Source organism: Artemia sp. Qi Xiang Cuo, chromosome 1, assembly GCF_049724085.1.
Source record: "Artemia sp. Qi Xiang Cuo chromosome 1, ASM4972408v1, whole genome shotgun sequence".
NCBI lineage: Eukaryota > Metazoa > Arthropoda > Branchiopoda > Anostraca > Artemiidae > Artemia > Artemia sp. Qi Xiang Cuo.
Genome location: NC_142794.1, coordinates 43,096,656 through 43,112,123, shown reverse-complemented (window position 1 = coordinate 43,112,123; position 15,468 = coordinate 43,096,656). Strand labels below are relative to the sequence as shown.

Sequence of the window (15,468 nt, the reverse complement as noted above, 5' to 3'; positions counted from 1 at the left end):
ATTAAATCTTGGTGTCTGTTGTATAACCTGACCCTGATACTGTATAGCTTGAGACATAGGCATTACTTGTGGAATAAATGTTGTGTACATGGGGGCCTGCCCTTGTTCATTATTCAGACCAACTGCGTTTGGCCTCACCATCACTCCAGGCGAGTGATGTGGATCCCAATTCACCTGCATCCCAGACAAACACACCACTTATCCCCAAACTAAATCAAAAATATCAAACCCGCAAATCAAAAAAATTATACCACGCTGAGCCGTTTTCCTCAAGTTCACAATGCTGTAATGATAAAAGAGAAACTGTTTAAATATTTTTTTTCCAGTAAAGTTCAAATGATGCTCTGGTCTTTAAATGTTTAGGGATATGGCAGTTCCAGCTTATTTTGTGGTAGTATCTGTTTTTCTTAAGCTTCAAGTTTTCATCCGTAGTAGTCAATGTTATTTTCAATTTTGGTATGGTTATTCATTATGATCTATATTTGTTTTAGGCTTTATATAATGTTTCATAGCAATTTCTTTTGTTATCAGAACTCGTTTTAAGTTTTAAATATGGCTATTTTATTTTCTTTGAAAGTATTTATTAGAAAGTTTTTTGAACTAATTCCTTAAAAGGAAACAAAGCCATAGTAAAATATGTAGGGTATGTTTCAAGTGAACTTAATTAGCGTGATCGTAAATTAACGTGTTAAAATGTGTTTTAGAAATATATGGAACGTCTGTTTCAATTTTGCCATCGTATGAGCTTAATTGACTAAATTCCCAAAACTGTTTTTCGCAAGTAAAATAACAACATTCTTTCTTTTTGGAAAATTAAGCAGTGTTCAGATACGTGTAAAACAAAATTTGACAATGTAAACAAAAGTACATAAAAAAAAATACTTCAACCATAATAACAATTACCATCGTCAAATATAAATTTTTTGGAAAAAATAAATCTGTGTTTTCAGAAATTCACTGGTGCAAAAGAAAAAAAAAGCTGAAGACGATTTATTGGCTACTAATCTTTTGGAATGAAACTGGTAGTTATTATATTAAAGCAATTAATTTCAGTGGAATTAGCCTTGACCAACATCAAGTGCCCTACTGGTCATACCATTGTTGGAAGTATCTTTGTTATTTTTACAATAACAATATTTAAACGTTAGAAGCCTCAAATCTAAACAGTATGTATAATATAACTTATATGTTTCTCATAGAAGAGATATCGCATATATGGTTCTTATAGAAGTTCTTTTAATAGTGCAAATACCATTTAAAATTCAAACTCAAAACGACCAGAAGTTACTATTAAAGAATAAATGAAATCCAAAACGAACAGAAATTAAATAAACAATCCAAGCAAAAAAAACATACAACAAGTAATAACGCAAATGAATATATAAATCCTAAAGCGAGTAATACTGAAATTGGATATGCAAATCAAGCTCTAAATGAAAAAAATATTTTGCTATTGAAGTATAAATGAAATTCAAAACTAACAGAAATTAAACAAAGAATTAATACAAACAAACATACAATAGGTACTAATATAAATGAATAAATAAATCTTAAAACAAATAAAACTTAAATTGAATATGCAAATCAAGCTTGAAACGAACAAAAATCCTTATAAACAAGAGTTTGGGTATCGCCTCCTTCTCTCACTGTAAAAGTCTAAAATCTACTGCGTCATTGGCGCTTTACTGAAAGCTATATTTGTCTTGAACAGTCTTTAAAAGTATAAACAAAATCAAACTGAATATTGATGTATAATGATATTAGTTGTTGAAAGATCCATCAGTTCAAGAATTTATTTCACTCTAATTTTATTTTTATTTTCAATGCTGTAAGAGCTGGAAAAGAAAATATTTGTAAAATAATTCGTTTTCAGTGAAGCGTCAATAACCCAGTAGGTTTTAGGTTTTTATATTTAAGAGGCAGTATCCAAACTCTTATTGTAGTGAAACTAAATTGGTCTTGAACAATTTCAGAAGGAACTAATAAATTAAACTGAATATTTGATGTATAACGATATTAATTGCTGAAAGCTCATCAGTTCAAAATTTTACTGTAATTTTAATGTTATTTTCAATATTAAGTACAAAAGAAAATATCTGTAATACAATTTATTTTCTGTAAAGCGCCAATGACGCAGTAGGTTTTAGACTCTTACAGTGAGAGATGGAGGCGATACTTAAACTCTTGTTTGTAGTGATTTTTGTTCGTTTCAAGCTTGATTTGTATATTCAATTTAAGTTTCACTCGTTTTAAGATTTATTTATTCATTTATATTAGTAATTATTTTATGTTTGTTTGCATTGATTCTTTATTTACTTTCTGTTCGTTTTTGGGGTTTATTTATGCTTCAATAGGAAAATATTTTTTTCGTTTTAAACTTGATTTGCATATTAAAAGCTAGAGATTGCAAATTGCTCGCTTTAAGATCTATTTGTTCATTTATATTATTACTTGTTGTATGGTTTTTTGCTATGGTTGTTTATTTAATTTCTGTTCGTTTTGGGTTTCATTTATTCTTTAATAGCAATTTCTGGTCGTTTGGAGTTTGAATTTTAACAGGTATTTGTACCAGCTGATCTTAAGTTTAAAATGACCTTTACTGTTCTTCGAAAAACTTCTTTTTCGGATTGTTTTTTAATTTATACTTTAAGAAATACTGCTCAAACATAAGTACGTTTGAATGAGAAGTATTTTAAAAACGGGGGTCCTTTATAGGAAGGGGGTCTTTGCAGTCCCTCTCATGTACAGAATAATTCAGGCTTGTTTTAGGCTTTAATATATACTTTCATTTGAAAAAACTTGTTTTTTTTTGCTTAATGTTAACAAAACTGAATGCCACTTCAATGGGTATAGTCGGCAGCTTTGTTAAAATTTTCATTGCTAAAGGTTAAGTACTCTTCAAAATACGTCTTCTGCGCTTAGTATTGTCGAAATAAACAAATCTAAATTGATGACTATACTTATTTAAATTTCACGTTTATTGTACACTGTTTTATTTGAGAATAACTATAATAACACCAAATAAAATTCCGAAACAAATAATGCAAACATCACTGGTATGTAAAACGGTTATATAAAGGAAGACAAGCTCAAAATCCGGAAGGCAAGAAGGGGTTTGGAAAAAATTTCCCGAATGGGGCACGTAGAAACGGTGCTTGTCCTAAAAATAAGGGGTATGGTGGCAGCTGAAAATGACTAAGGTCAAATAAAGGACTTGCATTTGGAAGAGCTGGAGTTGTTGGTGACTTCTCTTTAGTTGGAGTAATTTGTGGTGCTTCCGCCTCTTCAATTTCCTTTTTTGGGAGCGTTTTTGTATTTACATATGCATCATGAAGCTTCCTCATATGCTTTTTTAAATCAAAGTTCCGGCAAAATCCTTTTCCACAAATAGAACAAGTAAACGGTTTCTTCTCATTGTGAGTATGCATATGGAATGTCAAGTTGTATACTTGATGAAACGCTTTGTTGCAAACAGAACATTTGTATTGCTTTTCACCACTATGTGTCAGCTTATGATTTTTGTAATTTCCTTTTTGGTGGAACCCTTTGCCACAGAACTCACATACGAAGGGCTTATGGTTGGCATGGATACGAATATGAGTGTTTAAAGTGGAACTTCTGTTAAAAGCTTTGCCACAAACATTACATCGATGAGGCTTGTCTGAAGTATGAATAATTTTATGACGACATAGTGTAGACGCCTGTCTAAATCCTTTCCCACAAACCTGAAAAGAGATGTGTTAAAAGTTTAGTATTACATATATGAAGTCCAGTTGGATCTTGTTTGCTCACTCTTTGTGTTCACTGAAAAATAAAATAAACTAATCATGGTTGCAGCGGTATCTGCAACTAGTAAAGAAAGAACCATAGCCCATAGTAACCGTTTAGCCGTTTAGTAACCATAGCCCATATTATTTTGGTTCGTCTTAAAAGTAAAAGTTTATTGCGAAAAGAAATTTGTAGTGATTTAAAAAAAATCCTATAACCCCTTGCAAATGGCACCAGATCAAGATGAAAATTCTACCATTGGAGTCATCATCATCGAAAACCTTGAATAGGGAAATTATAATCACCCTCCTTGAACAACAAGGAAAATCACTTTTTTACATGGGTAGCACTGATCTATCTCCCGTTTTTTTCGTTTTTTTTGTTCTAGCAGGGCTAGGAGGTGAGTAAAACATCATAGAGAGATATATAATAGCTCATTCGAACGGAAATTAAATTTGCTTGTGCCCTTTTTAAGTGACCAAAAATACTAGAGGGCAAATGGCCCACCCCCCTCAATACAGGTCCTCTCCTCCTAATGTCATCCAATCGAAATTTTTAGATAGCCATTTCGTTCAACATAGTTCAAAGGTCCAATATCTATGGTTTTTGTGATGATATGACCCTCAATAGTCCCTGGGGAAAAGGCTATATGCTGTATCAGTATCCGACGTATCGATATCACGCGTATCGGTATGGTCCTATTGTTATTGGGCGTATTGGTCTTGGGAAGGTATCGGGATCGGGCATATCAGTACCGGGTGTTTTCCAATATTTCCAACGTTTTCTATGATTTCCCAATATTTGAAAACAAACTTATCCAAGACCCATAAGAAATGGTATTCGATCAAATTAAAAGTGCACCATTGGTATTAGCATGGTCGGAAACCATATATAAGGTGATCCGGAGGAAGGAGGACAAAGATTTTTTTGGCGCCCCAAATTCATTCTTTTATTCTTAAATAAACTTGTCAATTTTGTCAAATATTGGCACCCTTGTCGCATTACTCCCCCCCTCCCTCAAAATTTTGCTCTAGATCCTACTTTGTGCGGAAGATTGTAAATAATTAAAATCACTTTTGCTTTCATAGCGTAGTGGTTTATTTACCCTAAAGCAAAAACGATAGTCTCTTGAGACAAAGGGTAAAACACTGATAATCTTGGATACAGTTTATCATAGTTTATGCCTAGATCATATGTAATTAACCTGAGGAGGCGATCTAACAAAATTGTATTTTGCGAGAATAGTATTTGTTTCATGAAGAAGTTGAAACTTTTTAGGATAAGCCCTTATTTATATTTTTAACAGTAATATAGGATCAAATATACACAAAAAATAAGCTATAATGCGGAATAACCCGATTATATAGAGGGGGAGGGATGGAAATTGGGACATTAAAATACTTTTTCGGGTCATATTTTAGTCTTGCCTGAAAGTTGGATATTCCTTCCTCATCGAAAAGCACCTCAACTAGAATTTTACCTCATTTGCGAACACAGGAAGCTTATTGAAAAAACAGGTGAAATTTTAGATCAACAAACCATTGATCGAAAGATAAATATTGAACAATTCACATAAATGGCCTACAAATATAGTGAACATACCATTCAACGCTAGAATTCAGTAGTTTGCACATAAGAATAATTTAAATGCTTCTTTGAAAGCCCAAAATATTTTTCTTAAATAGAAAATTGGGGTTAAATGAAATGAAAGGAAAAAATAAAATTATGATCACTAATTTGCGATTTACATTATAGTTAGAAGATGAAAAATAGAAAACTGTAAAATTATTGTAATGCACCCTGTTCATTCGAAAGTAGCTGGACTGTCAGGGTACGTAGTGTTATCTACAAATTAAAGTTGCAGCGCAACTTCCAAATTTTCAGCTTAAACCATCATATGTATTCGAAATCGTCACAAATATTTTAAAAATTCTCACAACTGGATAATTTTAATTGAATCTGATGCTGCCAAACAGATATGATACAGGGCAGGCTATTCTTTTTTTTCTTTTATAGCTTTCGGCTGATTCACAGGCTAATCATTTGCCTGTGTGTCGTGAACAATAGAAACTATTCAAAAAATAGAGAATAACTTTAATTTTTCTTATAAACAAGATTTAAACTGAGTAACTTCTTTTCCTCTTTTATATAAGCCCACCGCTACCAAAATCAATGCTTAAAAATATAATCTTTAGCTCTAAGTATTCGTAGGCTAACCAATTTTTTCAGATAAGCAAGAATTATGGTGACGAAAGAACAAACTAAAAGGAAGAAAAATTAAGAATATAATCAAGATCGAGCTACTGAAACATCGAGTGGCAAAAATGGTATTACCAAAAGAGAAGAGATAGTATACTGGGAAACGTTAAAAACTCATTAAAAAAGAATGAGAAGACTGCCATTAGGAACAGAACCAGAGCACACATAACAATGGTAACGAAGTTCGTTTGTGATGCAGATTTTAAGAATAGGAACAGCCAAGCTGCTAAAGACAGACAAGAAAGAGATATAGCTGATTAAAACTATAGCAAGAGAAAGGCGGACAGAATCAAGGAGCGGTATCGTAATGATAAGGATTACCGCAATAAGTATAGAATAATAGTAGCTAGTAGACTAATGAATAGACACGGTACTGGAGTAATGAAAGCTACCAAAAAAGGTTAAGAGTTGCGCTAGGATGTACAAATCAACCTATAGAGGTAAAATTAAAGAGAATAAGAGAGAAAGTATGATAGAGTAAAATCGTAAAACGCAAGAAGGTCGGCGTTGTGGAGCTTTCAGACACTTCCAGGAACATTCAACGAGGCTTGTCAGCCCATCAAGCATGGTCAAAATAAACTTTTCCGGAAGCTAGGATGCAAAATGATAGTTTGCGTACACGTTCAATGATTCTCAAACAAAGAAAACATCGCCATATATCCGTCCAGAAATCCAAGAAAATGGCAAAAATGCAAGGTGATCTAGATAAACTGAGAAATATTTTGAACATACATTATGGTGAGAATGAAAAATATTCGAAAACGGAGATCAAGCTTTTCTTTGAAAGAGCAGATGCTGTTGTAAACTTGGCTAGTAATTCATTGTCAAAGCTCCACAGTAAAAATGAGAAGAAATGTCAAATTTAACGAAAGGCTTCCAAGCTATGGACTGGCAAAGAACAGTTAAAACAGTGGAACAGTTCACACATGCAATGGACAATTTGACACAGCATTGTCAATACAAAGAGGCATATTTTTACGAAACCACATACGTCAATTTTGGCAAAAGAATTTGCAGTTGCTCTGATGATAACAGCTGTATCTATACGGCACTACCTATGAAAAGCAGTGGAAAAGTGACATTTTTCAATTATGGCCAAAATGAGGTTTTAGAGTCCTTAATAAATGTAGGTTTCAGACTGAAGATCATTTTAATACAGTCCATATTTTTGTAATGACTTCTCAAGACACTAGCATCTCCACTATTGATTCAAGCAACCTTGGATATGGAGACACGAGTGGAACTTCTGCTAGCGCAGTTAAACATCTGCCGAACGATTTTTATCTCTCAGGACAAGATGTACTGAAGAGTCCCAGAAATTCATTCAAATAGAGAAATACAAAGTATCTGACAAGGAGAGTTTGATCACAGAAGCCAGCGAAGTCAGCTTCAATAATATGGGTAAACGTTCCACCAAAAAAATTATACATAGCCAATAACCTTGCACTGTCACACCGACATAGGCAAGCTATATGCGATTGATATTGAAGTTTGCCAAATTCTTTTTGAAAACCTTAGTAAAACTATAGAAGTCCAGATGCCGACAGGTACAATTGTGAAGTACTACCTTGATAGTAAGGATCAGTGTCAAAACAGTTATAAGTGGGTAAGAAAATATGGGCACTCATTGTACTGCAGCCCTGACAACGGATTTCATAGCTTCTTGCGGCTTTTAAGGGCACTAGCTCCACGTTTCCCAACACCTTAAAGGTGTTGGCCACCTTTGTTAATGATGTATACAGGACAGCATCGAAATGCAAAATTAATAGAGAAGTTAATAGACTCAAAGTTGAAGGTACATTCACTGAATTGACAAAAAATTTGGAAAAAGTTTCTAACAAAATCACTGCTGAAAGACAAACCGTCATTTGCGATCAAGATCATGCAAAGGTATCGCTGAGGAAAACATTATAATCATCCAGTTTGGTCGGAGCCCGGACGAGGTGGCTGAGATCAGAGAGGAATACCCGATAATACCTTGACATTTTTGCGGGCAGGTAAAGATGAAGACCCAAGTAAAACCTCTAAGATCACTTTCAAACAGGAAAGGATTCGATGCGATATTGAACAAAGTGCTGAAATAGGTCCACCAGGACATTGCAGAAGATAACAGAGAACAGGTGAATTGTACTGGATGGATAGAGGATACCAAAGATTCATTAGAAATCTGCGATTACTGTGCTACTAAAATGATGAAAAGCCAGAGAAATACCCGACCTGCACTGAATAACCTCCAAGTACAGAACATCCCAAAATGCATAAGTCGTCTGAACAAGTTTGAATTGGCAATTAAATAAATTGTGATGCCCTGTCTTACGATTATTAGACTTGGGAAAGTAACTGCGTTGAAGAGACCTAGATCGGAACTTACTGACGCTCTTAAAGGGAGAACACTATACTTACCTGTTGATGTGCAAGCAAATGCTGACGTTGAACCCGAAAAACCACTAAATATTGACAGTTTTGTAATTCTTTTTAATGGTCAGCCAACTTAAAGCAAGAACGTTTGGAAAGCATTAATATATTTTAAAAAAGTTCATGAAGCCCTACTATGGTTAAAAGAGAATAACAGTCTTTATAGGTTAATACGCGCATACACCTTAAAGGATCTAAATGAGATCTTTGAAACTCGTTTGGCTGAAAGAGTAGTCGGTATCGATACATCACCTGACATACTGGACGGTGTTATTCTTGAGATACTGATATTCTTGAGATACTGAATACTGAAAAATAGGGCAAAACTTGAATTGGTTGAACATTTTTCTGTACAACCACTTAATACAGCAGTTCCTAAGGACCTTATGGATGATTTTAAGAATAAAAAAGATCTTGATATTTACCAGTTTCAGCTTAAGAAGCTAAGAGGTGAAAGCGAGGACCTATTTCAGAAAGATATTGATCTTAAAGTCTTTCCAAATCTTTTTCCAAATGGTAAAAATGACATGCGTGACATAGCAAGAACATTTTCAAATGGGGAATGCTGATTACATGAAGTGCAGGTTTCTTAGCAGACACTCGAAGTTTCGTCTTGATAACCAATGGCTGTTTCATAATTTTTAAGTATAAGAGCTTTCTTCGATGTGCAATAGCGTTGGTCACATGTCACGTACTGTAAAACCAACCCGAAACGCTCGTCAGTTTATGGACAGGCTTCATTCCCAAGATGGAGAGATGGAAGAAACTTGGTCTTCAGTTCAGTCCAAAATCACAGGATCTCGACTGTATTTTCAGTCACTGTCTTACAAAATAAAATCAATGATTGAGAAAAAAGGTTCACTGACTTTATTCTTGACAGTTTCCTGTGCTGAGTGGCCATCTTCTGAACTTATTAATTTCTTAAGGGCTATAAATAGGCATATCTCAGGTGTGAAGGAGATGACACCAGGTGAATTAACGTCGGTAGATCCAGTCTTGGTTTCTAAACATTTTCACAAGAAATGGACAACCATATTCAATGATCTGATTTGTTCAAAATCAACTCGTATATTTGGTAAGATTAAGGATCATTTTTGGCGCATTGAGTATTAGGCACGAAGTGCCTAATACTCAATGTACATTGCGTCTTGTGGATTGAAGATGCTCCTGTTATTGGGAAATCAAAAGCAGCTGAAGTGATTCAGTATATTGATGGGATTTTCACTTACGAACTGCCGAATAAATTGACGAGTCCAACACTTCACAAACTAGTTAAAGACCATCAAGTGAACCGTTGAAATAAATACTTTCAAAGAAAGCACAAACGGAAAGGAAGAAGACGGGCTACATATTGTAGATTTGGCTTTCCTCGTCCCACCAAGGAACGGATAGTACTGCATGACGTCATTGACTGCTTGGCTCATGGGATAAACCGAAAAAAGCTACGAAAAATAGTATATGACCTGCTTCGAAGAGATGATGAGCAAAACATAAATGACTACAATCCAGCGTTCTTGATGGCTAATCAAGAAAATATTGATAATCAGTATATTGCCCACTTTGGTTCGAAATTGCCATATTACATCACCGATTACATGACAAAAGCAGAAAGTGCCGAAGTTGATGGCACGTCGGAGGAAGTGAACAGTGCGTGCAAGTGTCTTGGCCAAAGAACCATGTCTTGTTTGTCGAAGTCTGTGTAAACTCGTCAAGCTGAAGCTGTTCAACCTGCAGACACGCTTCTAGGCACAAAGCTGTACAGTGTTTCCAGGCAATTTAGATATTTTGACCTTGGAAAAACAAGTGAAATTAAGAGGACGCTAAAGAATTATCAATTGCTTGCAAAGCTAGCAAAAGAGGATCCACAAAGCTGTGACTTGTATGTTGCCCGCTGGGTTGCTGATGTCAACTCCAAAAGGAGTTGACATCAGCATAAGAAGATAAACCCACTCAAATTTGACGAGAAGAAAGAGATTTATCATGGAATGCTTTTAAAGATGTTTAAATCTTGGCGAAATGAAAAAGATATACTGATCAGTAGAATGAGGAATTATGAGACGTACTGTGTTGAAAGTACAAGCCATCCAAATATGGTCACTTACCATTAGAAATTTGTGGCTAAAGCAAAAATTGATGAAGAATGAGAGAAAAGAATCGTAGAACGGGCAAAAGAAATTCTCAACTTTGAAAATATGTAAGAGGACATAGCGGACAATGAAGGTGACAACCCAGAAAATGCAATTCAGGGAGGAGTTATTGACAGAGCTGCTATATGCTATGGATGATTTGGAAAACGCAAATAGAAAGATATTGGATGGTGACACGGAAGATAGATTAAACAATGACCACGAGCCACTGAACACCGACAAAAAGAGAGATGCTGACAAAATTGTGGAATCAGTTATCAAAAGAGAGCGTGTTACATCACTGAAAATGGTTGTATCACGCTTTGGTTGTACAGGAAAATCTAGGGTTTTTGGTGTCGTTAATAGACTACTTCCTAAACACTCCAAGAAAGAGGACTGTCCTGTTTTAGTAGTGGCCCCTACAGGTCTTGCTGCTCATAATATAAAATGTGTAACAATTCATCGCTGCTTCAGTTTACCTGTTGATCAGCAAACAACGGCAAAATATACACCTCTCTCCACTCAACAGCTTCTTATATTGAAAGAGACACTTGCAAAAACCCGACTTTTCATTACTGATGAAGTTAGCATGGTTTGGTCACTCCTGTTGTTGTTTTCCACTTGGGGCTGACTGAAATCATGTCAATTGATTTGCCACTGGGTAATGCTAACTGCCTGGTGTTTGGAAAATTTCTTAAATTGCGACCAGTCTCTGCTAACCCCCGTATATACCTTTGACACGTCTTGAAATCAAACCTAGAATTGGATCAATGGGAGCATTCAGCTTATGGCAAGAATTTGAATACGATGAACTAACGATAAATATGAGACAGACGACCGATATGAGTCATGCTGATACACTTTCTGATATTTGATTTGGTGTTAGCACAAGTGAAAATATGAACTATCTTAACAAGAAAAGATTGGAAACTCGTGCAGAGCTACGTCTGACGATACCGTAGATCTCTACATAAAAATAGCCACAGAGGGAAAAACTCCTGTCATATCGATGCCAACCAACGAAAATTGTATGGTCGTTAACGAGCTGCTTCTTCAGAAAACCAGCTCAGACTGTTAAACTTGTTGCTGTTGACCGATTTTCATCAGTAGTCAAAGACAAACCAATTGAACAAGATGCAGCAAAGAGAGTGGTAAGCTTTGCCAACGACAAGAAAAGAACTGCAGGTGCTTTGACGAACCTGATACTTACAGTTGGTTCACACGTAATGCTCCAAAGAAATATTGCTGCTGATAAAGGGGTTGTCAATGGATCAATGGGCTATATGTGTGGCTTCAAGACACTTCCAACTGGTGAAATGGCCAGTGGCCTAGTGAAAATTGATGGACAGGAACTGCCATATGAAATCGGCCGAAAAACCGTACGCTTTGAAGCATTGAAGCAAGTGTATTACACAAGAAGACGATTTCCACTTCAACTGGCCTTTGCCATTACAATAGACAAGTTGCCAGGACTTAGTTTACAATGTGCAATTGTTGACGCAGGTACTCGTTGTTTTGGTCAAGGTATGATCTACGTGGCTTTGTCACGTGTGACTAGTAGTGCAGGTCTACATTTAGTAGAACTGAATCCGACGAAAATTTCACCCGGTTTAAATGCTTTATTGGAATATAACCGTCTGAGAAAAATTTATAGACCAGATCTTCAATCATTTCAAGTCCCAGTAACAGATTTGAGAAACTTCCCAGTTGAGGCATCTCTACTTACCGAAAGGGAATGTCATTCCAAGAAGTTTATTGGAAAGCTCCCTACCAGAAAAATCACCAAGTTTGAAGGAAATAAAACATCGGATATATCTACGAAAATATACAAATCTAAATCGACTATGAAGAGAGTCAAGGCTCCAAAAATTGTTTTTGGAGAGAAAGAACAAGAATTTGAAACCGGTTGATCAGTGAAAAGGAAAATGAAGACTGATTCGCTAGCTGATGAAGCAAACGGCAAGCAAGACATTACTGCTGAAAAAGATATAATAGTTCACTGTAAGCGAAATAAAGTGCATGTTTTGACAAATCCTCATTACAAAAGTGATATTGGTGATGGTTAAAAAGGGTTAAAGAATGTTGATGGTCTTTTGTGCTATGCCAATTTGACACTTAAGTGCCTTTTTAATCTACATTATTTTAAAAAACTTTTTCCACAAAATAAATTTTTCAAAGAAAAGTAAAGAACTCCATTAAACAAAAAATGAGCAAAAATAAAATCAAACATTCTACCAAGCGTGAAACTACCACAAATCAACATCGATAAATAAATGAAACCCAAAATGAACAGAAATTACAATAAATAATCGAGTCAAACTCAAAACGAGCAGATATTAACATAAGTTGGGCGCAAAACTCCTATGCCTTCCGAAGGCCAGAACAAAATTTGCACTTTACTGAAAATTTACAACTGAATGTGCATTGTCAGTTTAATATACATATACTGATATTTATTAATCAAAATGTTAATATTATTTGATTTATTAAAGTTATAAAAGTAAAAACATTTATATTTTTTTCAGTAAAGTGCAAATTTTATTCTGGCCTTGGAAAGGCATAGGGGTTTTGTGCCCAACTTATGTTAATATCTGCTAGTTTTGAGTTTGACTCGGTTATTTATTGTAATTTTTGTTCGTTTTGGGTTTCATTTATTTATCGATGCTGATTTGTGGTAGTTTCACGTTTGGTAGATTATTTGATTTTATTTTTGCTCATTTTTTGTTTAATGAGTTCTTTATTTTTATCTGAAAAACTTATTTTCCGGAAAAAGCTTTTTGTTATTAATTTCTGTTCGTTTTATATTGACATAGTCTTTTAGGGAAAAAGGAAATAATTCCTTAAATCATTTCGTTTTTTAAGACTTTATAGTTTGGCCTGCTATTTGTATGCTGGAGAACCATTTTCAGTAATTTTTAACAACATACACCCTTTTAAAAATCTGGACATAAATAGTACTGTTTACTTTAGTTTTTTTTTACCTCCTCTAGTTGACCTAAAATGGAAAACTTGGTACCATTAGCAAAAAAATCTGTTTACTTTCTTTTATAGCTTGGATGCAGTTACGATATTTTGATTTGGCAAAGAGCAGAAATGGGAGGGTGGGCGTGGGAGGATGGGAGTGTAAGGGGGACTAGTTGCCCTCAAGTCACTTTCGACTATTAAAAAGGGCATCAGAGCTTTCTATTTTCAATCGAATGAGCCCTTTTTGACGTTCCCACGACAACTACTTCGATACGAAGTGCCCTGGTCCAAACAACAACAACAACAAAAAATAATACATTATACCCATTTCGATCTTTACTATAAAAATGTCAAGCCTTCCAATCACTTTCGACTATTAAAAAGGGCACTAGGCCTTTCGATTTCCAATCAAATGAGCCCTTTTGGAAACGACAACGCTTTCTATAAACACCTTATATGCCCCCAGGGCATGAATTACAACCCTTACCCTAAGGTCTGTTAGGGTGGTTGTCATCCTCTAAGACCGAATTTCCAGAACTTTCAACTACGTTAAACAACATGGCTATCTCAAAATTTTGATTGGATGTGTTTGGGGAAATGGTGGGCGTGAAAGGGGTGCTAGTCACCTTCCAATAACTTTCAACTATTAAAAAGGGCACAAGCCACTCCAATTTCCAATTGAATGAGCACTTTTCGAAGTTTCTACGACAACTTCTTCGATACGAAGTGCCTTGCTCTAAAGGAAAAAATAAATAAATAATAAATTGTGCCAACATCGTTCTTATATGCCCCCAGGGTATAACTTAAAACCCTTGCTCAGAGGGTTGTGGGGGAGTGTCTTCCTCTTTACTTAGTCCCCGTTTGTTGTCTCGTTCTCGAGTGTCTCCGTTCTTTACTTAGGCAGCGGGATCGTGCTGCGTATGAATTATACAACAACTTTCTATATACACCTTATACGCCCCCAGGGAATAACTTACAACCCTTGCACTGAGGGCTGTGAGGGGGTTATCATCCTAAAAGACCTAATTTCCAGAATGTTCAACTTCGTTGAACAAAATGAATATTTCAAAATTTTGATTGGATGTGCTTTGGAAAATGGTAGGCGTGAGAAGGGCGTTAGTCGCCATCCAATCACTTTCAACTATTAAAAAAGGCACTAGCCCTTTCAATTTCCAATTGAATGAGCCCTTTTGAAGTTTCTACGACAACGCTTTCAATAAAAACTTTATATGCCCAGGGCGTAACTTACAACCCTTGCCCTGAGGGCTGTTGGAGGAGGGGTTGTCATCCTTAAAGAACTAATTTCCAAAACTTTCAACTACGTTGAGTAAAATGGCTATCTAAAAATTTTGATTGGAGGTGTTTGGGGAAAAGGTGGGCGTTAGAGGGGAGTTAGTTGCCCTCAAATCACTTTTGACATTTAAAAAGGGTACTAGACTTTTGAATTTCAAATCGAATGAGCCCTTTTTCATGTTTCTACGACAAAGATTTCAATAAAAACCTTATATTCCTCCAGGGCATAACCTAAAATCCGCGCTCGGAGGGTTGTGAGTGAGTTTCCTCCTCAATAACATGCTTTCTCTCTGAAAATCAACTACGCTGAACAAAATGGCTATCTCAAAATTTTTATCGGTTGTGTTTGGGGGACTGATGGGTGTGGAGGGGGGAGGGGCTAGTTGCCCTCCAATCACTTTCGACTATTAAAAAGAGCACTAGCCCTTTGAATTTCCAATCGAATGAGCTTTTTTTGAAGTTTCTACGACAACGCCTTCTTTAAAAACCTGCCCCCAGGGCATAACTTAAAACCATTGCCTTGAGGGCTGTGGGGTAGTTTCCTCCTCAAAAACATATTTTCTATCTGGAAATTAACTACACTGAACAAAATGGCTATCTCAAAATTTTGATTGAATGTGTTTGGGGAAATGATGGGCGTGGG

General features: G+C 35.5%; 1 protein-coding gene across 1 annotated transcript in view; it reads right to left on the bottom strand.

Moving 5' to 3' along the window:
• Positions 1–3,017: 3,017 nt before the first annotated feature.
• LOC148956340 (uncharacterized) overlaps positions 3,018–15,468 on the bottom strand; it is a 28,999-nt gene continuing 16,548 nt past the window's right edge. The window contains exon 4 of the mRNA XM_089095004.1: positions 3,018–3,725. Within this exon, the coding sequence (XP_088951130.1) occupies positions 3,090–3,725 (636 nt within the window). The 3' untranslated portion in view covers positions 3,018–3,089. The remainder of the gene's footprint in view (positions 3,726–15,468) is intronic.